Source organism: Colobus angolensis, unplaced genomic scaffold, assembly GCF_000951035.1.
Source record: "Colobus angolensis palliatus isolate OR3802 unplaced genomic scaffold, Cang.pa_1.0 Scaffold93, whole genome shotgun sequence".
NCBI classification, from domain to species: domain Eukaryota; kingdom Metazoa; phylum Chordata; class Mammalia; order Primates; family Cercopithecidae; genus Colobus; species Colobus angolensis.
Window position 1 is genome coordinate 2545758 of NW_012123265.1, and position 26092 is coordinate 2571849.

Below are 26092 nucleotides of genomic sequence, written 5' to 3' on the forward strand. Positions count from 1 at the left end.
ATCTCCTGACCTCGTGATCCGCCCGTCTCGGCCTCCCAAAGTGCTGGGATTACAGGCTTGAGCCACCGTGCCCGGCCCTTTGTTTCTTTCTTGAAAGGGTCTCATTCTGTCACCTAGGCTGGAGAGCAGTGGCACGAATACTGTAGACTTGACCTCCTGGGCTCAAGTGATCCTCTCGCCTTAGCCTTTTGAGTAGTTGGGACCACAAGCACGTGCTACCACACCTGGCTAATTTTTGTATTTTTTGTAGAGACAGAGTCTCTCTGTGTTGCTCAGGCTGGTCTTGAGCTTCTGGGCTCAAGTGATCCTCCCACCTCAGCCTCTCAAAGTGCTGGGATTACAGGTGTGAGCCACCATGCCCAGCCTCTGTCCAGTTTCCATGAACCACAGGGAATGGGACTTTATGCTGACAGTGCATGAGCTCGCAGCCCCAGATGAGGTTTGATCCCACGAGCTCAAACACAGGGCCTAGGTCAAAGCAAAATGAGTATTTCCTACTTTTCTCCTTCGGGCTGGCTCTGGGCACCATGGAACTGGCAGGATGCTTCAGCCAGAATCCAGCCTGACTTGCTTATTCTCACTGAGAACAGCTGCCTCTAGGGAGCCCTAGAAATCCCCTCCACCTCTACCTGAGTGAGCCCCAACTTTCCTTCATGTCCTTCCTAAGATGGCTGTGCATGTGGAACAGGAGCCCAGCATCAAGAGTTGACAAGATTGCTCAGGTGGTGCAGGCCAGCAGACCTAGAAGCTAGACAAGGGCATGTTCCAGGTTTTTTTTTTTTGAGACAGTCTTCCTCTGTCTCCCAGGCTGGAGTGCGGTGGCATGATCTTGGCTCACTGCAGCCTCAACCTCCCAGACTCGAACCATCCTCCCACCTTAGCCTCCCAGGTAGCTGAGACTACAGGCACACACCACCGTGCTGGGCTCATTTTGTTTTATTTTTTGTGGAGACTAGGTCTCACTGTGTTGCCCAGGCTGGTCTCAAACTCCCTGGGGCCAAGTGATTCCCCCACCTTGGCCTTCCAAAATGCTGGGATTATAGGTGTGAGCCACCGTACCCAGCCTCAGCCAGCTTTTGAGCACAGCACATTGCCATAACTGGCCTTCCTTGGGCTACCTGGCATCTGGCCAGGCCAGACCAGTTTATCTCTTACTCATGCCCAGGCAAACTCACATCTTTGGGAAAATGAAAAGAAGCTCTTCTTCACAACTCCAGATCCACTCCAACCTGCAGGCTCTGTAACTGTGGTGGCAAACCTGGAGAAGGAGCTCGCTTCGGTCAAAGTGCAGGGCATCAACAGAGGAAGGTGTGGCCCCCACCTCCCAGGGTGAGGCTGGGTTGTCTGATTCTCAGGCTGGGCTGTGGCCAGGGAACATAGGGAAGCTGCCCTGCAAGCCCTGTGTCTCCTGGGACATGTCAGTCCCATGGAGCCTTCGGGCCTGGGTGGGGACAGCCTGGTGAGGGGCTGTCCAGGTGGATCTCCACTCAGTCAGAGGAGAGCTTCTTGGAACTTGCCCTGGGTGCAGCAGTAACCAGTTGTGCCCCTCCCTTTGGCACATGGGACTGTCGCCTGCCTGGCACCCTCCTGACTGTCAAACGAGTTGACTTCCTCCTAGGATGTGAGAAATGCTTTCATCCTCCCAGCCACAGGGACAAGGTGTTCCTGAGAGTATGAGGGTAATCAAATATGTCTCTGCCACCACCTGCCACCTGTCTCAGAGCAGGGAGTGGGGTGATGAACCCAGGGCAGACATCCTTTTGCTTCCTGGACTTGGGAGGTGACTCTCCCATTTGATCCCTGTGTCTGATGTTGCTAGTGGTCGGTGCCACTGGCCCCTGGTGTCAGCTGGACCATCTCTGCAGATCGGCCCCATTCCTCTACTGTGAGTGCCTCACCTCACTGAAAAACCTCTAGCATGAAACAAAATGTGGGTCCAGGGACCGAGGAAGGAGAATTTACCGTACTTTCCCTGCAGGAGCTCTGCCTCAGCCACCTGAAACCTAGTAACTTGCATGTGACCGTGCCAGCAAAAGGCTCCAGGTTCATCCCAAGACTGCTGGCCTGCCAGCCCAGAGGTTTCCCATGAAGCAAGAGCTGCCCTTGGCTATACTACCTCCTGCCTGCTTCCGAGACCCTCAGGGCAACTCAGGGTGTGGCGGGTGGTGCAGAGTTCTGTCCTTGCCTCTCTCTATCCAGGTTGCTGGGGCTGCTCAGAGCTCTCTGTGATCTTGCTGATAGATGAGATGTGGGTTTGGGGACAGGAGCCCCAGATCTTGAGCCAGCCCTGTTTCTCTTTCCCCAGGAGATAGCAGAGGTTTAGCATGCTCACACTGCACAAGGTCCCCTGCAGGCTTTATGACAGGGAAGAGGACATGCTAGAGGCCTGGGAAAGGGTTGGGATAGACCATGGAGAGGAGGAACAGGTACATTCTGTACAGAACTTAGTAGGACAGCCTGAGCAACAGCCTGAAGTCAAGGCTACACACTGCTGGGCTCATGGTGTTTGCCAGGAGAAATGGACTATGGTATGCTGTGCTCAGCTTTCTGTAAACCACTGCCTTTGCTCAGTGTCCGTGCAGTGCCCTGGGAGGCTGGCACTGCAGAATCTGTTACCTGGTGACTGGCCAGGGGCCTGGTTCCAGAGAGATTCCACAAGTGTTTTAGGGCCAGTTTGTAGACAGGATTTGAACCCAAGTCCTTGAGGCTCTGAAGCCCAGATTCTCCCCTGTCCTACTCAGCTGCCTAAGGAATGATGTCATGAAGCCAGTGATCTGGCAAAATGGATCTGCAGAAGGGGCCGGGACTGTGGGATAGGTCAGCTGATAGATGATGGATGGGCCTGCACTGGCCAGGGAAAGGTGCCATGGACACCCCAGTTGAGGGTGGTAGTGCCAAGGCTCTGGATGGGGAATAGCAGGTGGCATGGAGGGCAGGGGGGAAAGCTGGCATTTGATAGGAAGTGTTGGAACTTGGGGTTGCTCAGTCAATTGGTGTTACGTGAGGTTCGCAGAGAGCCTGCAAAGGGCCCTGGCAGAGGCCTGGGAACTGAAGAGGACACTCATACTGTGCTGCAGGCCCCAGGTAAACCCAGGGTTAATGGTTTCCATGCTGTGGCTCCCACTCTGAGAGTTCCAGATGTGGTGCTCTGACCCTGCAGATCTAGCCAGCCAGTGCACACATCTGCTTTGGAGCTGATATGAAAAAAAGGGTCTCCTCCCACCCCTGAGCCTAGGGAGTAGGTCAGGCTCAGCACATTCACCGAGGAAGAGTAGGGCAGCTCTCACTTTGTTGGGCCACCAGCCTGGCCATCTGTTCACATCAGTCCATCTGTCTGAGTTTTCCTGCTTTGAGCCAGTAGAGCCAGTAGAAGTTGTAGCATTGGAGGTAGAGTCCAGGTCCAGTCCCTTTGAAGCAGACTTCTCAGCAAGGCCCAGGGGAGTGGTAGAACAGGCTCCAAGGCTCTGCCACCCTTGCAGAGAATGGCAATGTGGGCACACCAGAGTCTAGGGAGCATGTTCTCACATCTGGTTCCATTCAATGGGCCTCAATTCCTGAAAACCCCTGAGCTCCCCAGGAGAGCCTCACTGAGTGACCTCTGGAAAAGCAGAAGTAAAGTCTGGGAACACACTGTCCTCTCACACTCTGCCGTGGCCAGCTGGCCAGCAAGACCCCTCCATGGGCTGGCCATGAGGCCACGGGGGAGCCTCGAGCGGGGCTGCCCCGCCTAGTGTGCTGGCCAGGGGCTGCCTCCATGCCTACTGGGCCCAAGGGCATGTGGGACCAACCCCCTGGCATGGACCAGGACCCTCCTTTCTGCCTCCCTGTGGCGCTTGGGGAGGAACTGCAGAGGCCTGGGGGCTGAAAAGGCTGTGTGCCATCTGACCCTGGGAGCCCTGGAGAGGCTGAAAGATCCCCTTCTGGGTTGGCAGGATCTGGGAAAAGTTTCAGGAAGTGGGCGGGGGCAGGGCTGCCCAGCTGCCACCTCTCAAGGCTTGTCTGATGCTGGCTGCCAAGCCCATACTTTGTCACACAGAGAGCAGAAAGCACTGGGCAGGCTGAGTGTCCTATGCCCTCTTACTAATCAAGGGCTAGGGTGATAGTCAGGGGTGCCAGCTGGGGCCCACTATGTGGCCAGCCTGAGTCTGGTGCAGCCTGACGACCCCTGAGAGGGGCAGCCATGCCAGGTGGGTCTTAGGCTGCAACCTTCTCAGGCCCCTTCAAAGACCTCAGCTGCCCCTGCTGGAACCAGGGCAATGGTCCTTGACACAGGCAACCTCAGGGTGGACAGGGCCGGCCTGTGGAGGCGGGAGGGCAGGGATTCTCACTTTCCAGGCTGGGGGTGTGTCTTCCCAACCCAGCCTCTCCATGGGCCTGAGAAAGCAGCACTATTTCCTGCACTTTAAGGGCTTCTCTCTCCAGCAGCCTGTGGACTTCCCTGGAGCACTTGCTGGAGCAGAGATCACAGGAAGGTCACTCTGGCCAGCAAGTAGCACTGTTAGACCAGTCAAGGGCTGAGGTAATACTAGGGCTGAGGGCACGGGGCCTCCCAGGCTGTGGTAGAGGGCAAAGCTCCAGCTCCAGGACCACATGGACTGCTAGGTGAAGGTGACAGCAAACCATTTGATTTGGAGGACTTCATTCTGTTGATGGTGTGGAGAGTGGACTTGGGAGTAGGGAGCCAAGATATAGGGCAGAAGGCCTGGGTAGTGCCAGGAGAAGGAGTTGGAGGGAGAGTCATCTGAACATGGGGACAAGAATGTGGGACGCAGAGGAGGTGTGGGAACGTCCCGGGGTGCAGACTGAGGAGCAAGCCTAGGCCTGAGGGAAGGCTGGAGACACCGGGAGACTGAGTTGGTCTGCTGCTTCTCTGAGTTGGGGTTTAGGTCAGACAGCAGAGAGAACTTCCTGAGAGCAGCATCATCTTCTTGAACATGAGAAATCGGCCTCCAAGGAAGTCTTTTACTGTGGGAGATCCCAAGCTGGCCAGACATTCCTGGTGTTGGGCCATAGATGGGAGGATTTGGGGTAGACAGCTGGGCTTGTGGGTAGACCAGAGCAGTCCCCCGAGTCTGTGCTAGCCAGAACACTGCTTGCTCATGCCTCGGCCGGGCACGTCTGGGCCTCTCAGTGGCCATCACAGAGGCTGTCAGGCTGCTAGACTGCTGAGCCCAAGGCCCAGAGCAGAACTAACCCCTGGCTTCCCAGAGCCCCTGCCGTCCTTGGCTGCCCTCAGGGGCTGGGCCAGGGCTGGGTGGCCAGGTCTCCCACGAAGCTCTCAACAAGTTCCAGGCCTCTCCTTCTGTGCTTAGATCCTGCTCCCAGTCACGTCCCCTCCCAGTCACATCCCCTCCTCCGCATCCCTCAGAGAGAGCAGGAAGCTGGGGAGGAGGGAGCATCCCAACCAGCCTTGTCCTAGCCCTGACCGGTACTGTCTTAGGGCTTGGGGCTGCCAGCCACTGTGTCTGGGAGCCAGGTTTCTCCAACAGGGTCGGAGCTGGTTTAGAAGCCTTGTGTGGTCTCCTCATGGGTGAGCTGAGGGTTCAGTAGGCCTCCTCCTGTAAGTCGCCTTCTTGGCTGACAGGCTGTCCCCCTTCCCTGGGTCACAGAGAGATGTGGGGTTTGGCCAGGGAAAGTGGTCTGGAACGGCCCTTTGACATCATCCCTGGGGGCTTTTAAAAAATAAGTTTCCTGGTAAGGAAGACTCCTCAGGCCTTGGGCAGGATTCTCAGTAGAGTCTCCCGGGTTTGCTCTGATCTGACAAACGCCAGCAGAAACCACCCGGCCGCCTGCGTTCCAGCAGTGCTTGGAGCCGTGGCTTCCCCAGATGCAGCGTCAGCAGAATGCAGCAGCCAAGGCACAGGGGTGTTTGCTTGGAGGCCCGTGCTGAGTCCAGGAGTGGGGGGCCTGCAGAAGAGAGCCCGTTGCTTGGCTTTGCCCCCTCATTCATGTGCACACATTCCTGGATTCTCTAGGAATGGATGGTGCCACAAGGGATGCCAGAGGGACTTGTCCCTGAGTGATGACAGTCCAGTGACAGTGCTGACAGTCCATGCCTGTCAGGTGAGCAGTGAGTGTCCAGGCTGCCTCCGAGGAGGGGAAGAAGGCATGCCCTGGCTTCTCTGACCCCTCTGCCACCACCTGCCAGCTCATCTGGGACTGAAATTGTCTGGACAGCTGAGTCCATATCTGAAAAGCCTGTCCTGGGTCAAGGACTGGGGAAGAGAGCAGTAAAGGAGGTGCAGAGTGGGGAGGAGAGGAGGAGACCAGATCTGGGGACAGACAATCCCTCAGGCCTGCTGCACCTCCCAGCCCCTCTACGCCCCACCCAGCTTTGGGACTCTGGACAGGTTTCATGTTCTGTCTGATTTCTGTTCCTGAGGCTGAAATGGGCATGGCTGAGAGGTCCGGCACACAGGTTGCTCCTGGCATGGGGCTGAGTACACTGTACAGCCCATGTGTTTCCAGTTAGAGTGGATCTGGGTTGCCCACTTCATGTTGGGATAAGGGGACTCCCCCCGACCAGTGCCAGGTGTTGGATAGAGAGTCATGGAGGCCTGGGGAGGGGAAAGGTGCTTGGCAGTGGGGAAGTTGCTGAGCTAGGGAGAGAAGCCATGTGGAGCAAAGTGGGAGGCTGGAGCAGAGGAAGTTTCATGCTGCTTGAGAGCTCATGAGGATCCTGATTGGGAGGTGACAGCTCACTCGGGGAAGCCTCCCAGTAGCCTGTGCCAGGGCCTGGAAGAGCAGTGTGTACACAGATGCCCGGGTGAGGCCCAGCCCCTGGTGCTTTGGAGGGGAGGGATCAGGAGGCCAGACTGGGGTCCAGACTCCCAGTCTCAGGGAATAGTAGAGTCACTGGCAGGAGTGCTACCACCCAAAGGACTGAGTTTTTCCCTGGAGCTCACCCTGTACATCTGGCCTGGCCTCTAGGCCCAGGCTATAGCTGAAAAGGAAGAAGTCTCCTGGCCTGAGAAGGGCTCTTGGCTGGCTGCAGTGGCTGTGTGAATAAGCAGACAGGTTTGGTCTGGCAGCTGCCTCACCAGTGCCTGGGTCTGACCCAGAGAACTGTATTCCAGTCCTGGCTCCCAGCTGCCATCTGCTTTGCAGCTTCCCCTAGTGGAGATTTCAGCACTTGCTGGGCCTGGGCCAGAACCCCAAGTATATAAAATCAGAGCATGAACATGACTTTGATAAATTAAGAAGGCTTCATTTTAATACCACAGTAAGAGGAACCAGTTAATATTCTCACCATTTCACATCCACAAAAACCACATCAGGGGCATTAATAATCTCTTATTTTTGTATAAATAAACCATGTTTCTTTTAAAAAGAGTTGCACACGTGGCTCACGCCTGTAATCCTAGCACTTTGGGAGGCTGAGGTGGGCGGATCACAAGGTCAGGAGTTCGAGACCAGCCTGGCCAACATAGTGAAACCCCGTCTCTACTAAAAATAAAAAAAAATTAGCCAGGCATGGTGGCATGCGCCTGTAGTCCTAGCTACTCAGGAGGCTGAGGCAGGAGAATCGTTTAAACCCAGGAGGCAGAGGCTGTAGTGAGCCGAGATTGTGCCACTGCACTCCAGCCTGGGCAACAGAGTGAGATTCTGTCTCAAAAAAAGCAAAAAACAAAAACAAAAAAAAGAGGCTTGCACACTTGCCCAAGCTCAAGGATATTAAAATCTAGCACATGAAACCCACTTCTAGAGGTAGAAATACAGGCAGTATATTATTTCAGCAATGACCATCAATTACAGTTAAGAACAGTTAACAACCAAATGGGTAATGAAATACTGCAACCACCCAAGTTTACTGAGCAAAGCACCTTTTCTCACCCATGCCTTACTCTAGGAGTAGCTGGGACTTGGTTAGATGTGGTAAGGATGTGGGAGAAGAGATCCCAGGGCAAGGGCTCATTGCAGACGGCCTGGAGTAAGGATGTAGGAGAGTGCACATCTCCCAGGCAAAAAGGCATTGGGGTCCACAGAGCAGAACAGGGGCTGGTGGCTTCTGCCTGCCCTACCTGGCTCTCTCTTTTATGCCCTTTTGGGTGGCCATGGGAAGAAAGTAGTGGTCAATTGCAGAGTGATGGTGAAGGCAACAGGTGTCTCCTGCAGGCCTCTGGAGGTTGAAGTTCACTCCATGAGTACCCAGGAGCCACAGAGGTCATGAGTACAGCCTGCCACCAGCCCCCTAGAGATGCAGGTGGAAGGCGTCCATTCCAGAGATCTGTGCATACCCCTACCTTCAACATGCTGTCTTCCATCTCTCTTTTAGCACGCCTGACTCCATGTTGGGGCTGTCTTCTCCTGATGGAGTATAGCAGGAGGGGCATCACTGGGGTCCCCTAAGCCTGTAGAGGGTTATATACCTCACTTCCCTCCCTCTCTAAACAACCCAGGATAGCATGGTCTCCTGAGCCTCAAAGACACCTGGGGAGGCTGTGGCTAGGACAGCGTGTGGAGGTGGTCCCAAGTGCAGCTCTGCCTTTGATCCCCTGGGCAGCCTCCCCAGGGGACGGAGAGGCATGTAGTCTTCCAAGCCAGCCTCCGCTAACATGTGCCTGGGTCTCTTCTCAGCCACTGCCCTTGGTACTGTCCCAAGGGAGCTTCTGTGTCCTGTATCGGGTGGGATAAGTACTGCTGAGAAGAATAACACAAGTGAAGGGACAGTGATGGGCTGGTGGAGAAGCCTCTGAAGTGGGGGTGTGTGAGGAAAGATCTGAAGGAAGGGAGGGAGACAGCTCCATTTTCAGGCCAGGAGATAGGGAAGGGCCCTGAGGTGGGGACATGGCTGGGGATAGTGAGCATGGGGGAACCGCAGGACCTAAGTCAGAGAGGTAGAGCGGGGATGGTGGGACCACCACATGAAGGCTCTGGAAGGGACTCCCTTTCTGAGTGAAGTAGGAGTAGGGGAGAGTTTCAGGCCAATGAATGGCATGGTCTGCCTTGTGTTTTAAAAAGATCACTCCAGCTAGCACATGCCTATAGTCCCAGCTACTTGGGAGGCTGAGGCCAGAGGACCACTTGAGCCTAGGAGTTCAAGTTCAGCCTGGGAACATAGGAAGATGCCATCTCTAAACAAAAACAAAAACAAAAACAAAACAAAACACTCTGGGAGACTGTTGTTAGGTTCTCATCAGGATCCCACTGCCTCTTCCCTGGCCTGCTTCCCCCGGGCCCTTCTGCTCTGCCTCTCCTTCCTTTTCCCTCACCCCATCTCTGAATGCTCAGGAGAGCCCTCAGGATTGGTCTACCTGCCTCCGGCCACTCTGAAGGGATGCTCAGTCTTTCCTGTCAGCCTCACCTGCCCTGCATGCCACTCATTTGCCCTGAAGGCCACTTGTCACTCACACCCTCCTCCTGGCTGTTTCCTTTATACTTTCTTGTGCCTGCCCTTTGCTGTGGCCCAGTCTTTTGTGGCCTTCTCATTTTCTCAGTCTGATCTTTGGTGCCCTCTCCACTCCACTCCACAGCTTTAGGCATCTCCTGTATTTCATGTGCCTCGTGTCTGCCTCGGGTATGTTGGCTTGCCCCTCTGACCCTGAGGCCCTGGAGTGCAGGACTCATGACTTACCTGCTCTAGGTTAGGGCCAGCCTACAGCTTAGCATACAGAAGGGCCTCAAAGACTGGGTTGTGGATTAGAGTTTCCCAGTCTTTCTGGTCATGTTGGGGAGGAACTATTCCTCTTATGCTCGAACTTTGGGGCCCCATGTCCTGGATTGTGGCCCAAAGATCTGGTGCATCTCCAGGGCCTTAGCTGATTGCCCTGTGGTAGGCCCTGAGCCAACAGGGAGATGGAGGTCAGGGTAGTAGTGGGACACAACTGCAGGGGAGAACAGGGGCTGATCGGGGTGGGAATGGGGACTTGGGACCCTTGGGGAGGCCCAGCAAGGCTAGCCCTCACCCCCTACCCTTGGGTTTCAGACTTGAAACTGCATCTGCAGAGCACTGATTATGGTAACTTCCTGGCCAACGAGGCATCACCTCTGACGGTGTCCGTCATCGATGACCGGCTCAAGGAGAAGATGGTGGTGGAGTTCCGCCACATGAGAAACCACGCCTATGAGCCACTCGCCAGCTTCCTAGACTTCATTACGTGAGTGTGCCTTGTGGCGCCTTCTCCTCTTACCTGGGCAGGATAGTTACACCTGCAGGAGCTGGCCCCAGTGTGGCTTAGGCCAGCTGCCTTCGTGCCTACGTCAACTTTCAGAGCTGAGGACAGCTCTGTCAGGCCAGCTGTCACAGGGCCCTGCCTTCAGAGTCCTCCCTGATTGTGTGCGTGATCATTCAACAACGCTGGACCTCCAGGCCACCACCTATAAAGTGGGGTCACCAGCACGTTCACTACTGGCTGAAGATATGGTGGGCAGGCAAGAGTGTCCCACGCAGTAGTGCTGGATGAAACCTCTTCCCCCAATCACATAGACTAGGGTAGGGAAACCTGGGAAGGTGGGAGCCTTTTTTCTTACCCTACAGCACCCAAACAAAACACTCACCAGGCCCCACTCCCCATGCCAGAGGTCAGATGTCAGGCGATGGACAGAGCTCTGAAAGGCCAAGGTCTTAGGATAGGCCCATTCTCTGTCTGCTCTGACTATGGCCCTGGGTCTCAGGGAGATTGGGTTGGAGTACAGTTGGGGAGCAGGCTGAACGTCTAGCTGCCTTTCTCAGTTCTGACACAAGCCCTCAGGAACTCAGGTAGGCAGGCCCCCATTCTTATGACCCTTGGCTGCCCCAGCTTCTTCATTGTCTGACACTTGGGCACAGCTCTGCCTTCATCAAGCTCCTGGAGAAACTGAGTGGAGGAAAGGACCTTGGGATCTGCAGGCTTGGGGAGGGCACCTGGACTGGGCAGTCTCTGCTGGCCATGTATGTCTGTGGACATAGGGAAGTAGAGAGGGTCCCTTTGCAGGGATGTCCCAAGAGCCATGAGCCAGGTCCTGGTGGACAAAGAAATAGCTCCAGTCTAGGTGGCTGCCCCACAGGGGTGGTGAGCAGAGGCATGCTCAGCAGCTAGCATCTAGGAGAGTACCCTGCGTTGGCAGAGTGTGAGTGTGCAGTATGTGAAGCATTTCCCTGAACTCTCTGGGTATTGTCTAGCTTTTACCATTCCCTGATTATGGTGCCCCCACTCTCCTCCTTGGGACCTGACACACCTGCCCCACTTGTCCCTGCAGGGACAGAGTTAGATGCCTGCTGCCTGGCCTGATTCTTATCCCCTGCAGTTAGGAGCCACTTGCCCAGGATCCACTTGCTCAAGGAAGTACTGCAGCCAAAGGGCTCCATTCTCAGGCAGGAGTCACAGGCTGGGACACCTGAAGGGCCAGGGAACATGCCCAAGCTAGGAAGCAGGCCCTCTCCTGGCCACAGACCTCCTTCCCTGAAAGCCTCCTTGCTGCCCTGGCCTCCATCAAGGTATGCCAGCATGGACCTACTGGGGCAGGAGGCTGGTAATGGGGTGTCTCTTGTGGTGCCACATTAGGGGTCACATTGCAACTCCCCGTCTGTTGATCATTCCCTGGCCTGGGTCTCTGTGTTCCTTGCTGCAAAGCCAGAGCTGAGGACATACCAGGAAGCAGTACATTTATTGCCAGAGCCCAGCCTGAGACTTGTTTGCACAAGGCTGCTTTAGCTTCCTGGTGAATGTTCTGGCCTTGCCAGCTAGGCTGGCCAGAGGAGGCCTGACCCCATGTCCATGGTCAGAGGGTAGATATCACCCATCCCACTGCCCACTGGCCCACCTGCCTGTACAGCTAGCCTTTGGCCTGTCTTGGTCTTAGCCTGCCAGGCCATGAAACTGGAGAGGGGTCTGAGCGTGACTGAGGCCGCACAACTGCCAGCTCTTTGCTAGAGGTTGGCTGCAAGCACCAAGGGTACTTAAAGCAGCCAAGTGCTGTCCTGTGGCAGGCTCTCCGAATCTGCTGCTTCCCATCCCTTCCATTCATGGGTGATTGTGGCTTACAGTCCTACCAGCCACTCACTCCTGCCCTCACTCAAGAGCTCAGCAGTCACGTGTCAGCCCATCAGGTCCTGTGTTTGCTTGGTCCATGACCTCGTCATCTCCAATGACCTGCACCTTTCCTCCTCTGCTCTGTACTTCAGCCACCCCCACTGATGGCTGCCCAGGCCCATGTCACCACCTGGAACTGCTCCACCCCTGAAATTGCTGAATCAGGCACCCTCTCTACCCACAGCCTTCTGGCCCTCCAGCCCACTCTCAGTCCCTTGTGGGACACGGGTTCCGGACTCAGCAGGACACTAGGCCTTGCTTCCTCCCCTGCTACCCCTTCTGTCTTCATTTCCCGCCCTCCCCAGCTGAGATTCCCTGGTCCATCATTCGAGCACTTTTCTGCCAACATCCGCAGCTCTCTTGGCCGCCCAACTCATGGTCCCACCCGGCTGGCAGCCCCCCAGCCCTGGAGGAATCCCAGCAGCCTCCAGTCTGGAGCCGCCCTCCCCCTACCTCCACTGCGGGGAGGAAAGCTAGGGAAGCCAGCCTTGGGGGAGGGGGGTCATCCTTGCTGCCAGGCGTGCATACTCACCCTCTTAGCAGCCTCAGCTTGTTTCTGCCCGGCAGACTCTGGCTTTACCTACTCAGCACCCTGCAGACCCCACCAGCACTGCAAAGACCACCTTCCCATCTTATGCTATTGCTCTCCTGCCCCCAGCCTCCTCTTGGGCAGATGGCCCACCTTCTTCACAAAGACAGTAGAAACCCATATACCTCCCAGTGCTGCTTCTGTCCCCCACCCCCTGAAGCCCATTCCAATGGCAGAAGTGCCCTTCCTTTTCTCTTGGATCCTTCCACCAGTGTTCTGAGTGCCCTCACCTTACTCCCTGGATGCTGAGTGGCCACTCATCTGCATTCCTGTCCGTGCAGGCACCTTCCTTTCCAAATTCTTCTCTTCAGTGTCTAAGCAAGCTCAAATAGTTAAAAACCATCACGGGGACCTAAACTTTTACATTCACTGTCTGTTCTCTCATTTTCCCTCATCCCTTAAGCTTTCAGCAGTCCCATCACTCCATCACAAGGCCCTGGCTAAAGCCACCCCTGACCCACACCTTCACTCCAGGTGTGACCACTCTGTAGTGTCCAGTCCCCAGTCACCTAGCTATTTCTTTGCTCCCATGATGCCTCTCTGACTTAACGCCTACCTCTCTAGCCACTCTCCCTTCTCCACTCTGTCCCAGCAGGTCATCTCCAGTGTGTGTGTGGAGTGCTGCAGGAAGGGGTGAAGTCTTCCATAGAGGCCTGAGCTCCCGCAGGCTGGGGCTGACAATTGGCTTCCCTGAGGAGGTGGCTAGTGTGGCTGAGGGGAAAAGCATTTAAGGGAAGCGTTGGAATAGGGGGTTTTTAGGTTGAGGGAACTATACATGTCCTGAGTAGCGAGCATGGTGCACCTGGCTCTGTGCCCCACACAACAGCCTCCAGGTGTGGTGCCCACTCTGGGAAGGAGGAAGCTACCCTAGAAAACCCAGAGGAATGTAGCCAGAGAGGAGAGTACAGTCCTCCAGGTAGTAGAAGCGTCAGCGAGAGGCCCCGTCCTGGGTGTGAAGACCTGAGAGAACAGTGCCCTGACTGCCCACAGACAAAGCTGGCCCAGCTGGGGACAGAGGTCGGGACCATCACAGAGGTCACCTTAGCTCCATCCCTCAGGGCCTGGTAGTTGCTTCTGGAGCTGCCCCAGGCTGGCTGGAGCAGGCTTCTGCCAGGAGGTGATGAAAGCGGGAGCTGGCTGAGGCTGCCTCTGTCCTTCCGTGTGAGACAGTGTCCACTGCTTTTGTAGGTCCTGGCCAGCCTTCAGCCGCACATATAACCAGTACCTGGTCTGGGTCAGGCCTGGGGCTGGGAGGGAGATGCCTGGATGCAATGGGGTGGTACCAGTGATAGTATAGACAGTGCCTGGAGAGGACTGTGAGCAGCTTTAGCAAATGAAACTGGGGTTCACAGGTGGCTTCACAGCATTGGGAGGACTCCAGGATCAGGTGGGGTAGAAAGGCCACTGGAGAGAGTAGGTGGCTGGAGAAGAGGCAGCTGTCTGGCATGGGGCCGACAGCCTGATTGAGATAGGGCTCCTAAAGTAGACTGTTGTCATGTGCTCTTGAGAGGATCTGGCTGAGTTTCATGCCACTAACATGTTGTTATGTCACCGTGCCCAAGCCCAGTCATTACCTTGCTGTGAGACTTGGGATAGTGTCTGTCAGGGTTTTTTGACCTTGGAGGGGACTTTGATCTGGGCCATTCCATGATGTTTTCCCTTGAGAGAGTCAGTCCCGGAAGAGAAGCTGAGAGACTTGTGGGAGGAGTGAGTGTGGCCTCTGGGGAGTCCCAGGTGGGCTTTAAAGCCCTTTGTCTTGGCTGGGCGCGGTGGCTCAAGCCTGTAATCCCAGCACTTTGGGAGGTTGAGACGGGCGGGTCACGAGGTCAGGAGATCGAGACCACCCTGGCTAACACGGTGAAATCCCGTCTCTACTAAACTACAAAAAATTAGCCGGGCGAGGTGGCGGCGCCTGTAGTCCCAGCTACCCGGGAGGCTGAGGCAGGAGAATGGCGTGAACCTGGGAGGTGGAGCTTACAGTGAGCTGAGATCTAGCCACAGCACTCCAGCCTGGGTGACAGAGCAAGACTCCGTCTCAAAAAAAACCCCCCAAAAAATAAAGACCTTTGTCTTTGAATGAGTGAGCCTCCCCGGAGGAGGCCTAGCCCAGGTGCCCATTGGCAGAGCCTGGGCATGGGTAACCTGCACCACCTGGGGGATCTGAGGCCCCATATTTCTCTTGTGTCAGGGGCCTCAGTGTCACCAGCCTGGAGTGGGCAACTGGAAAGAGGCTTTGTCCCAGGACAGTGGCCTCAAATGCCTAATGAGCCTGTCAGCACATCTGTGATTTTCTCCAGGACCTGTCACCCCAACCTTGGGGCCCTGCTTGGTCACAGAGGGGCATCAGGTTCCTCTGGCCCCCACTCCCCTGGCCAGTTCCTGTCTTTGCTATCTGCAGTCACTGTTTCTGGGTCCGTGGCAGGACTCTGCAGTTGGGGGCTGTAGGCCTGCTGTGGTTTTGGGGTCCTGGGCTAGACCTGGCTCATGCCTTGAAGAAGTGCCAGCACTGCCACTCTTTTCCTGGGCCTGGGGTCAAGCATGCAGGAGCTCCGTGAGGCCCGGAAGGCTCAGACCAGGTGGAAGGACCCAACTCTGCCTCGGGGAGAGGCAGGACTTTTATGAGCAGGTTAGAGCTCATTATCTCTATTGGAGCCACACCTCACTCATATTCTTTTTTTTTTTTTTGGAGATAGAGTTTCACTCTGTCGCACAGGCTGGAGTGTAGTGGCACATTCTCAGCTCACTGCAAGCTCCGCTTCCCAGGTTCAAGTGAGTCTCCTGCCTCAGCCTCCAGAGCAGCTGGGATTACAGGCGCGCGCCACCATACCTGGCTAATTTTTGTATTTTTAGTAGAGACAGGGTTTCGCCATGTTGGCCGGGGTGGTCTCAAACTCCTGGCCTCAAGTGATCCGCCTGTCTCGGCCTCCCAAAGTGCTGGGGTAACAAACGTGAGCCACCACACCCGCCCTCATCTTCTATTTATTTTATTTTTTGAGGTAGGATCTTGCTTGTTGCTCAGGCTGGAATGCAGTGGCATGATCATAGCTCACTGCAGCTTTGATCTCCTGGGCTCAAGTGATCCTCCTGCCTCAGCCTTCCAAGTATCTGGGATTACAAGTGCATGCCACCACACATGGCTAATTTTTTTGATTTTTTAATAAAAATGAGGTCTTGCTATGTTGTCCAGGCTGGCCTCAAACTCCTGAGCTAAGAGATCCTCCCACCTCTGCCTCTCAAAGTGCTAGGATTACTGGTGTGAGCCACCGTGGCTGGCCCTCACTCATCTTGATATGGAGGAGAAACTAAGTCTTGAGAGGTGGTATGCTGAGGGCGTGGACAGGGCTCAGAAACAGTGATATTTCTGTTCACTTTCCACCTTGCACAGGGCTCTTTAGGACCCAGATGTGACTGAGTACAGATACTGTCACTAGCAGCTCACCCGAGCCCCTGCTGGGGACTGCAGTGGACAGGCTGGCAGGGGTACCCAGGCATCATGGCTGCCTCACCAGCACCAGACCAGTCCCCCAGGGTTGAGAAGCCATATTGTTCCAGCAGGTGGCACCAAAGGGCACAGCAGAGGGGCAGGGTTGGCTAGGGACTCTGAAGGCTTCTTGGAGGAAGTAGCTTCCTCAACTCCAAACTAAGACGTCTGTGGACCCAAGCTGAGTTTTGAAGGCATAGGGCAAGGGAGGGCCTCTGGGCAGAGGAATACAGATGGCCCCACCCCCACCCCACAAGGGCCTCTTTGGCCTGGCGGGCAGCCGGCCCTCCATTCTCCAGCTGTCTTCCCCTGGAGGGAGACACTGACCAGCTGGAACCTTATTCCCTCCTATTGAGGCCAAATGAGGGGAGGAATGGTGGAGTGGCTTTCTGGGGGCAGGGAGGCAGCTGCTGAAGCCAGGCAAGGAGGAAGAGGATTTCCCTGCCTGCCGAAGGACTCAGCCTTGGGAGAAGGGCAGACTGCTCGGCCAGCCTCATCTCTGCCAGGCCTGTCCTGCCTCTCATCTCCTGAAAAAGAGGATTCTGCCCCTCACTGGGCAGGAGAGAAAAACAGGGCTGCAGCAGCAACAAGCTTATAGCCAGCCTGGGAAGGAAAGTGCTGGGCCTGGCACAGGATCACCCATGATTGGCCTGGCTTGGGTTTGAAGAGGGCCTTGCAGGGACTGGGGTGGTGTGGTTGGGAGTGGCCCTTACTAGGCTCAGCATCTCCCCCACATAAACAGATGCCCTGAGTGGGGGACGCAAGGAGTGGGAGGTTGAAAAAGAGGAAACTGGCTGGTGGGGATTCCTCTGAGAAAATGAGACTAGGTGGGGTGTGTAGAGCCAGGCAGGGGGCCCTGGCCATGGGTGGAGGTGTGTGGACACTGGCCATGGGGACAGGGAGCTCCTCTGCTTTGTGGTGTGATAGGGCCTGGTGCTGGCCCTCTCTGGGCCTTATCTGCTCTGACAGTGGGGCTGGTAGTGCTAGTGGTTGTGGGATCACTTGGATAAGATGGGCCTTGGGTGTGTTTTTCTCCCTCTTCCTGTCCAAAAGGGAGTGAGATCATAAAAAAGCATCCTTCAGCTTGGGGGCAGGGGATTGGTGGCTGTCTCAGGGAGCACCAAGGCTACACTGGGGCTGGATGGGGTGCAGTTAGAGTATTGCGGGGTGGCGCATATGCAGCATGGGTTCTAGGGTATGTGAGATGTTGGAGGCCTCATAGGCAGGAGGCGTATGTGCTGTCCAGGGTAGAAAAGATGCAGGCTGGGGCTGCAGACCATGGTCCAAAGCTCTGGTGAGCTCTGAGGTCCCTTACTCTACCAGCACTGTGGGGTTGGGGGCAGGAGGCTGCCCATTTGGGCCTCTTGGCTTGCAGCTGCAAGTGGGCCTTGCTTGAGGCTCTCAGTTATGGTTGGGAGTTAGGGGACTGTCTCTTCTCAGTGCACATCCTGTAGCTGACCCAGCCAGATTGGGGGCGGAGAGAGGGCAGTTGCCTGGCCCTAGGCCCAGGAGAGCAAAGGTCTTTGCAGGGCGCCAGGCTGGGTGGGAGCTGGGGGAGTGTAGAGCAAGCAGGGGGAGTGGGGGTCAGGCCAGGACAGGAGCTGGGGCCTTTTCCTCCTGCTGCCTTTCTGGAGGGCTCTGTGGGAGCTCCCCCAGTGGCCAGTGCTTTGAGCTGAGGCCTGGGCCCTGGGCTGCCACCTCCCCTCCTTTCTTTCTTCAGTATGGGGGAACTCACCTCCTACCAAGGTCCTCCCTGGACAGCCTGAGCACTGGTTGCACATGGTCCTGTCACAGGGCAGGGGCCTAGGTCTGGCCCACTCAGAAGCTAGGACAAGACCTGTGCTCAGTGCCCAGCTCAGAACAGCAGCCTCCACCCCAACTTTTATCCTCCCATAGGTGCCTCACCCTGACCTTGGAGGAATTTCCCCTAGGCCTCATTTAGCTCCCTTGTACCCTGAGTTCATCTCTGGTGACAGACTGCAGGATAGTTGTGGCTACTGCAGCCTAACTGTGGCCTGGGGCTCTCTGCCCTTCACTGCATCCCCACACAGGTGACTACACAGAACTCTCTGCCCCAGCCCCTTTGTAGCTGGTTGTAGGCAGAGCCTTGTCCCTTGCCAAGTCTGAACTGGGCAGTCCCACCCCTCCCCAGCTCCACAGCCCCCTCTGCTGCCCATGCACCCCACAGAGCTGGCCTTCTGCAGGGCAGAGTGATGGGAGCCTCGACCTGGGATCGACCTGACCCAGCCTCCTGTTCAGGCCTCTGGGTCTTATCCAGGCCATCCTGGGTGAATGCCCAGCCCTGGCCTCAGGCCCTAAAGGAAGAGGACAGTTCTCTATTCTGGCATGGGCTGTGCAGGTCTGCCTGACCTGGGCCTTTACTCCAGAGAACCCCCACTGGCTCCTTGCTGACCTTCCCTGGAGAAGCTTCTCTCCACTCCACTCCTCAGCCTTTCCTCCCCTCGCCATCTCTGCCTCTTCCTCTTCTGTCCCCACTGGGGAACAGAGTGACCCTAACTGGATGACGATTCCCCTGCTTACCCTGCTCATAGATCCCTAGTGCTCAAAACAAAGCCAGGGCCCTCTGGGCCCAGCCTCTGCCCCCTGCCTGCTGCAGCCCTGTGCTGCCGGCTGCTGCGCTTTTCTCTCCCTCTGCCAGTCCTGACCATGCCAGTTCCTCCAATGCATCCGTCACTCAGTGAGTGCCTCCAGGCCTTTGCACATGCCGTCCCCTCTTCCCAGAATATGCTTTCTTCTCCCAGCCCTTTAATTTCCCAGGCGCTCACACTCTTCACCCCTGGGCTGGGCTGCATGTCTCACCTTCTGTGCCCAGTTCCCGTGTCCTGTTAGAACACTGTTCATGCTGTGGGGTAGTTAACTTGTGTCCCAATCCCTCACAGGGCATGAATCCCCTACCCCGCCAAAGGCGGGGGCTGTGTCTGTCCTAGGCCTCTGGCAGTGGGGTTGGTCAGGAGCTTGAGAGGAACATGGGGAGGGAAAGGAGACAGTGGTGCATATCTGCATCACCCATGAGTCAGCACACATTGTTAAGGGATGATGACCTGTGCAGGGGGGCAAGGGCATGGTGCTATGCCAGGACTTCCCGGCCCCCACCCTGATGGGCTCCTTGCTATTGCCTGCCTCCTGTAGTTACAGTTACATGATCGACAACGTGATCCTGCTCATCACGGGCACGCTGCACCAGCGCTCCATCGCTGAGCTTGTACCCAAGTGCCACCCACTAGGCAGCTTCGAGCAGATGGAGGCCGTGAACATTGCTCAGACACCTGCTGAGCTCTACAATGCCATTCTGGTGGACACGCCTCTCGGTGAGCCGCTGTGTTGGTCGTGGGAGGCGGGCAGTGGTGTCACCATCAGCGCATCAGGGTGGGGTTTGTGGACCCGCTGGGGGATGACCCTGAGCCAGAAAGTGAGACCTGCACACTGCTGCTTACCTTTGTCGCCCTTCAACTTCCTCCTCCCATTCTCTCCTCACTTCACCCCCTTCTGCTCCTGTCCTGTTGGTTTTGCTGGGCCAGGCAGGCTACCCCAGGGCCTGACTGGGACTGTCTCACTTTGTGAAGCAGTCTGATTTCCCAGAGTGCAGAGGAGGGCTGAGCTCATGGAGAAGAGTGAGAGAGAGGCCCAGGTGCCTTGGAGTCCTGGGAGCTCCTATAGACTATGGAGCTCCTACAGAGCTGGAACCTGAGCAGAGCCAGAGTGGCTGGCTGCCTGTGAGGCAGAGGAGCGAAGTAAACACTGTCACTTCCCTCCACTGAGCAGGTCCCCTGGGCCAGGTCAGACAGTGTCCAGCAGGATGCAAGGTCCGTGTCAGAAGCCAGGGAAGGGGAATTAAGAGCTTCGTGCAGAGCCCTGCTTAGGCAATGCTAGTTCCTGCCTGCTTAGGAGGCTGAGGAGAAGGCACTAAGTGTCCTCATAGCCAGAGTCCTGGGCCTGGGGTTACCACCTCCAAGAAGCCACCAGGGTTGAACCGCAGGCCTCTAAGCTGCACTAGGTTCTGAGCTGAGAGGCCTGAGCCCTACCTGCCGACCTTGTCTGCCATAGGCTCTCCCAGCAACTCTGAGCTGGTTCTGGGCTGTTTGTGGCTTCTTCAGTTTCTCCGTCTTTAAAGAAGAGCTAGACGAGTGAGTCTGCAGGCCCTCTTGGGGGATGAGGGTGCTGTATCCTGCTCTGGCCTCTCTTTCCAGCTCCACAGTGGCCCCCTGGGTCACTGGTCTGTGCCTACCCTGCAGTTGGACTTGTCCTAAGGAGGAGGCTGGTTTTCCAAATGTGGGCGCCAGGCCTTCCTGGGGGGTGTAAAGAAGTAGGCGTTAGGCCCCAAATCCACAGCTGCCTTTCCAGAAGGGAGGATGTCATGGCCTCTTATGCAAGCCTGTCTTTGGCATGGTCTGAGCTTGGGTCTGCCCCAGCGGTGATTAGATCATGTTATGGCTAGCTGCCTCCTTTATAAATCAATTTTAGGAGCCAGGAGGCAGGAGAAGCTCAGGTCAGTGTACATGGCCCAGAGCATTGCTTCTGCCACTTCCAAGGCAACAGCCCAGGCTGGGGATCCCTCAGTACCCAGTCCTGTAGGCCTTATGGCACAGGTACTCTGTGCCGTGTAGGGCAGTTGAACATCAAGATTCTGGCCTAGATCACCTGCCCACCCCTCAAACCACGTTTCCTCCCCAGCGGCTTTTTTCCAGGACTGCATTTCAGAGCAGGACCTTGACGAGATGAACATTGAGATCATCCGCAACACCCTCTACAAGGTAATGCCCTGCACAAGCCATGGGCGATTGGCCTGTCGGTGGGTGGGGCTGTGGGAAGTGGTAGGGTGGTGATTTATGTGAGGTGCTGGGACAGGATGCAGCTATGCCAGGCTCCTATCCCAGGGGCTTATCTGCTTATTCTCTGGCTCCCATGCTGGGCATAAGGCTGTGTGGAACAGGTTCTCTATCCCATAGTGCCTGTGGCAGGCTCAGGTAAAATCAGCAGGAGTGACTGGTGCTCCACTGCTGGCCTGTTACAGCTGGCTTCTGGACAGCCGCTCCCCCAGCATCCAGGAGGGTCATGGGCTACCACCCAGGCCGTAGCCCCTGGAACCACCCTACCTAAGCTATTGCCAGCAAGGACAAGCACTTGAGCAAAGGCAGCAGTGTGCTTAGTTATGGTGAGGGGAGAGACCTGGCGAGGCATAGCCAGGTCCTCATGTCCCTCATAGGTTCCCAAGCTGGGAGTCAGTGCCGTTTCCCACCGTCCTCATCACCTGCCCACCTCTTGCCTCCCAGGCTATAGCATAGACTGGCCAACCCCTGGGGATAGAAGGTGGGCTCAGGATTTCTGGGTCAGCACTACCCTGGCCCAAAGAGATTAAAGAGCCAGGGGACCGGAGAGGAGAGAAAGGTTTAAAAATTAAAAAAAATAAAAGCCCGAGACCAGTTAGGTTAGGGGTGTTTGGGATAGACTATGCTCTGGCTGCAGTGAGGCAGTGAGCTATACGTAGCGCCAGGACCCCACACGGGCTGTAGTCAGGAACATGGATCTGTGGTGGGCAGGCCCCAAAGCAGGGCTGAGGATGACCCTGGCCAAGGGACCTGCTGACTTCACCTGTCTATTGGGTGAAAGTCCTCTCCTGACCTGGTTAGAGCGAGCTGGCTGACATTCAGCTACAGCCTGAGCCCAGGCCCGCCAATCTCCCTGCAGGGGCCTGGGCCAGAGCACACTGTGGGTCTGGTGATAGGGGAAGGGCCTGCCTGGAGGTTGCAGTGGTGTTGGCAAGGGACCAGCACGTGCAGAAGGAAAGCATGGAGCATGCGCCAAGTGGCAGGCAGTTTGCTGTGGAAGGACACATTCCAGATGGACAGGGGAGAAGTCTAGAAGAAGAGGCAGGCATGGGATCAAGTTACCCAGAGCTTTGAATGTAAGGCCAGAAGTTTGAACATAGTCCCGTGGGCAGGGTCAGCTAGTGGAGGTTTGCAACAGAGCAGAGTCTTCTCAGAAAGCCCCTTCTAGCCACAACGTGGAGAGCAGATTAGAAGGCCTGAGATCAGAGGTGGGAAGGTCGTCAGCTTCTTTAATCCTTTGGACTGCACTAGGAACTGGGAAGGTGTCATTATCCCCATGTGAAAATGGGGAAACTGAAGGCTCAGAGAAGTAGGGTGGGTTGCCTAAAGCCACATAATAAGTCACTGGCAGCACCAGGGATCACACCTGGCTCAGCTTGTTTGCAAAAGTGAGTGCTCTCACCCACTTCGCACTAATAGGGCACAGGCCAGCCAGTTAGCTGAGAGGAGAGAGAGCATACACACGTGTGTGTGTGTGTGTGTGTGTACGCACGCGCCTACCTGGCCTGTTGCCGGGTTCCCTGCCCTGAGACAGGGTGAGGGGTGCGGCTGTCCGCCAGCCTCACCCACACCCTCACCGGGCCTGACTGGTTCTAGCTGGAGTTGCTGGCGAGGGCTACCTAGGCACTAGCTTGTAAACATGGACCCAATGCTGTGGGCCTTGTGCCAGGACTGCCAGCCTGTCAGGCAATGTCCCAGCCCGATGACCACAGATAGGAGATTAGGTGGACTCTCAGCCACCCGTTGGGTGGGAACAGTAGGCAGCTGGTGCAGCAGCCGTGGGCTGGCAGACTCCAGGGGACAGGGTGGGGGTGGGAAGGTGACCTTGGTACTGGGGTTGCTGGGATCTTGCCAGTTTCTTTAGCTGCCCTAGCCTCCAGAGAAGAGTCCCACCAGCCGCCCTGACCCTGGGATCAGCCTCTCCTGGGATTGGTACAGATTGGCTAAGCAGTTGGGTAGGTAGCAGGGCATGGAGCCCAAGACCTGGTTGGTTGTTCCCCCACAAATAGGAAGTACAGGCCCCACTGGGGCAGGCTGTGGGATTTTTGACATATCCAGCTTGGCTGGCCACAGGGAAGGAGGTGACTGGGGACAGGCCCCAGAGGGACTGTGAAAGGTACCACCAAGCCATAGGAGGGGTTGGCAGCTATCTCTGCCACCCAGGCCCTCTAATTCCTGAGATCCTCTGTGCTGGGGTCAACCCTCTCTTCCAGGCTTCTTACTCCCTGACCTGTCCTAGATTTTTGTTTCCCGTGATCCTAGAGGTCACTCTCAGGCCTTCCCCTGAGTCAAGCTTGCCCAGCGTTGCTGGCCAGGGCAGACCTGGGCTCACAGACTCCTGGGTCTCACCTCATCTCTCTTGGAGCACCACCCAGCAGAGTCTGTGAGCCCAAGTTGGCTGATAGTTGGTGGAAAGGTCTCCACACCTTGGAGTTTAGACCTCAGTATGAAAAGCTTTCCATGCCATCCTGCCCTTGCCTGCAACCTGGAAGAATAATCTCTAGCCTGTGGAGCCAGAGTCTCTGAGCCCATGCCAGCAGATGGGACTAGGGAGGTCTAAGTGGAGGCTGGCTGTTACAAGGGAGCTCCCCATGGGGCCCGTAAGATCATCCACCTTCCTTGGCATGGAGAGGTGTTGGGAGGAAGCATGGCTGCTCTTGTGAGTGAGCGTTGGGAGGGACGTGGGGCCTGGGCTGACCTCTTCTTTCCTCATGCCCAGCAGATCCAATTTGCCTGGGCAGGGAGTGCTTGTTCCCGCCGGCAGCCCATGTGCCTGCCATTGTACTGTGCCCAGCTGACGTCCGTATAGGCAATAACCATCCCTCAGCAGGAACTGGCCTGACAATTTTGTTCTTGCTGTGTGATGCTGAGGGGCTGCCTGGAGGATGAGAGGAGGAGGTGTTCTGTAAGGGAGGGTGGCAGAGAGGGCCAGGTCACTCAGTCCCTGCCATCCCTGTGGACTCTCAGGTGTGGCCTTTCCTCACCTGCCCACGGACACCTGTTTTGTTTTTTTTCTTTTCTGAGACGGAGTCTCTTTCTGTCACCCAGGCTGGAGTGCAGTGGCACGATCTCAGCTGACTGCAAGCTCCGCCTCCAGGGTTCAAGCAATTCTCTGCCTCAGTCTCCCGAGTAGCTGGGATTATAGGTGCCCGCCATCGTGCCTGGCTAATTTTTTTGTATTTTTAGTAGAGACAGGATTTCACCATCTTGACCAGGCTGGTCTTGAACTCCTGACCTTGTGATCCACCCGCCTTGGCGTCCCAAAGTGCTAGGATTACAGGCATGAGCCACCGCGTCCGGCCACACCTGGTTTTCAGAAGCTGAGGAAGGGGAGGTTTGGAAAGATTTGGGGAAAAGGAAGGCAGAGCAGCAGGGGGAAGTCAGAGGACCCCTGCGAGCCCAGCCTTCTGTGAGATGAGGGGGTGAAGGGGATTGTAGGCTGAAGCAGACAGTCCAGTGGGCCCTGCCCTGGCACTCCTGCGTGGGAGGCTATGGGCAGCTGCCACTTGGCTGATTCACAGAAGTGTTTCCTTGGCTTTGCTGTAAGAGCTGCCTTAGCCCATCCATAGGTGTGCTTGTACCCACCTTGAAAGGGGCTAGGGAGGGGAGGAGGGAGCTGTGAGGGCTTGGCCCTCCAGAGCCTCCTTGCCTGTGCTGAGCAAGCTCCATGCTCTGCACAGGCATACCTGGAGTCCTTCTACAAGTTCTGCACCCTACTGGGCGGGACTACAGCCGATGCCATGTGCCCCATCCTAGAGGTGAGTGCCTGCTCGCCCTCCTGCCTGCTGGTGCCCACTAGCCCTGGCCTGGGGAGGCTCTGCCAACTGACTGGCTACTGCCGCCTTCTTCCTCCCTCTCTCCTTACCTGTGCACTGGCTCCACAGTTTGAAGCAGACCGCCGCGCCTTCATCATCACCATCAATTCTTTCGGCACAGAGCTGTCCAAAGAGGACCGTGCCAAGCTCTTTCCACACTGTGGGCGGCTCTACCCTGAGGGCCTGGCGCAGCTGGCTCGGGCTGATGACTATGAGCAGGTCAAGAATGTGGCCGATTACTACCCGGTGAGTGCCCCGGCTGTCAGGACAGCGGGTGGGCGTGTTGTCACCAAGCACACCCATCCAGAACCCTCATGCTCGTGCTTTCCCCCACCCCCCTGGCCAGGAGTACAAGCTGCTTTTCGAGGGTGCAGGTAGCAACCCTGGAGACAAGACGCTGGAGGACCGATTCTTTGAGCATGAGGTGAGTCTGTGGGGTCTGCTTGTCAGAGGGAGGCCAACCTGATGGTTTAGACCTGACTCTGTGGCCATGGCCACCTGGATATCACATCTTCCTGTGTCCACAGGTAAAGCTGAACAAGTTGGCCTTCCTGAACCAGTTCCACTTTGGTGTCTTCTATGCCTTTGTGAAGCTCAAGGAGCAGGAGTGTCGCAACATCGTGTGGATCGCTGAATGTATCGCCCAGCGCCACCGCGCCAAAATCGACAACTACATCCCTATCTTCTAGCGTCCTGGCCTGAGGCTCTCAATTGCACTCTTTGTATGTGTGTGTGTGTGTGTGTGTGTGTGTGTGGTCTGTGACAAGCCTGTGGCTCACCTGCCTGCCCGGGGTGTAGTACACTGTCCTAGCAGCTGCCCAGTTCTCCTGACCCTCTTAGAGACTGTTCTTAGGCCTGAAAAGGGGCTGGGCACCCCCCACCAAGGATGGACCAAGACCCCCTCCAGAGCAAGGAGGCCCCCTCAGCCCTGTGTTTACAGCCGCTGATGTGTCTAAGAAGCATGTGGTCACTTTCATGTTCCTCCCTAACTCCCTAACCTGAGAACCCTGGGGCCTGGGGGCAGTTCGAGCCTCCTCTCCCTTCTGTGAGTCACTCCCAGAGCCGTGGCCCATGGGAAGGATAGAGTGTTGTGTCCTTGGGGCCTGGGGGGATGTTGCTTGTCAGCTCCCTCCTTCAGCCCTGCCCCTCTGAGACAATAAAACTGCCCTCTCTAAGCCCAACTGTCTGCTGTCTCCTTTAGGCCCTAGTACCTCTCCATGACCCCTAACTTCCCTTGTGACCCCACCTTGCTAAGCAGCCCTGCCTAAGCCTCTACCTCCCTCCCTCAGTCAGCAGCAGCCCAGATTATTCAGGGTTAGGGAGTCCCAGGAAGATAGCTCCTTCTTCTG

General features: G+C 56.3%; 1 protein-coding gene across 2 annotated transcripts in view; it reads left to right on the forward strand.

Annotated features, from left to right (window-relative positions):
- The window catches only part of ATP6V0D1 (ATPase, H+ transporting, lysosomal 38kDa, V0 subunit d1), a 45295-nt gene extending 19371 nt beyond the window's left edge, over positions 1–25924 (forward strand). Inside the window, exons 2-9 of one of the 2 annotated variants that reach the window (XM_011932054.1) lie at positions 9926–10097; positions 11294–11416; positions 19232–19410; positions 20774–20853; positions 24609–24686; positions 24813–24989; positions 25090–25167; positions 25271–25924. In XM_011932054.1, the coding sequence (XP_011787444.1) occupies positions 9926–10097; positions 11294–11416; positions 19232–19410; positions 20774–20853; positions 24609–24686; positions 24813–24989; positions 25090–25167; positions 25271–25432 (1049 nt within the window). In that variant the 3' untranslated portion in view covers positions 25433–25924. The remainder of the gene's footprint in view (positions 1–9925; positions 10098–11293; positions 11417–19231; positions 19411–20773; positions 20854–24608; positions 24687–24812; positions 24990–25089; positions 25168–25270) is intronic. The other variant, XM_011932055.1, reaches the window with a different exon arrangement.
- Positions 25925–26092: the final 168 nt, after the last annotated feature.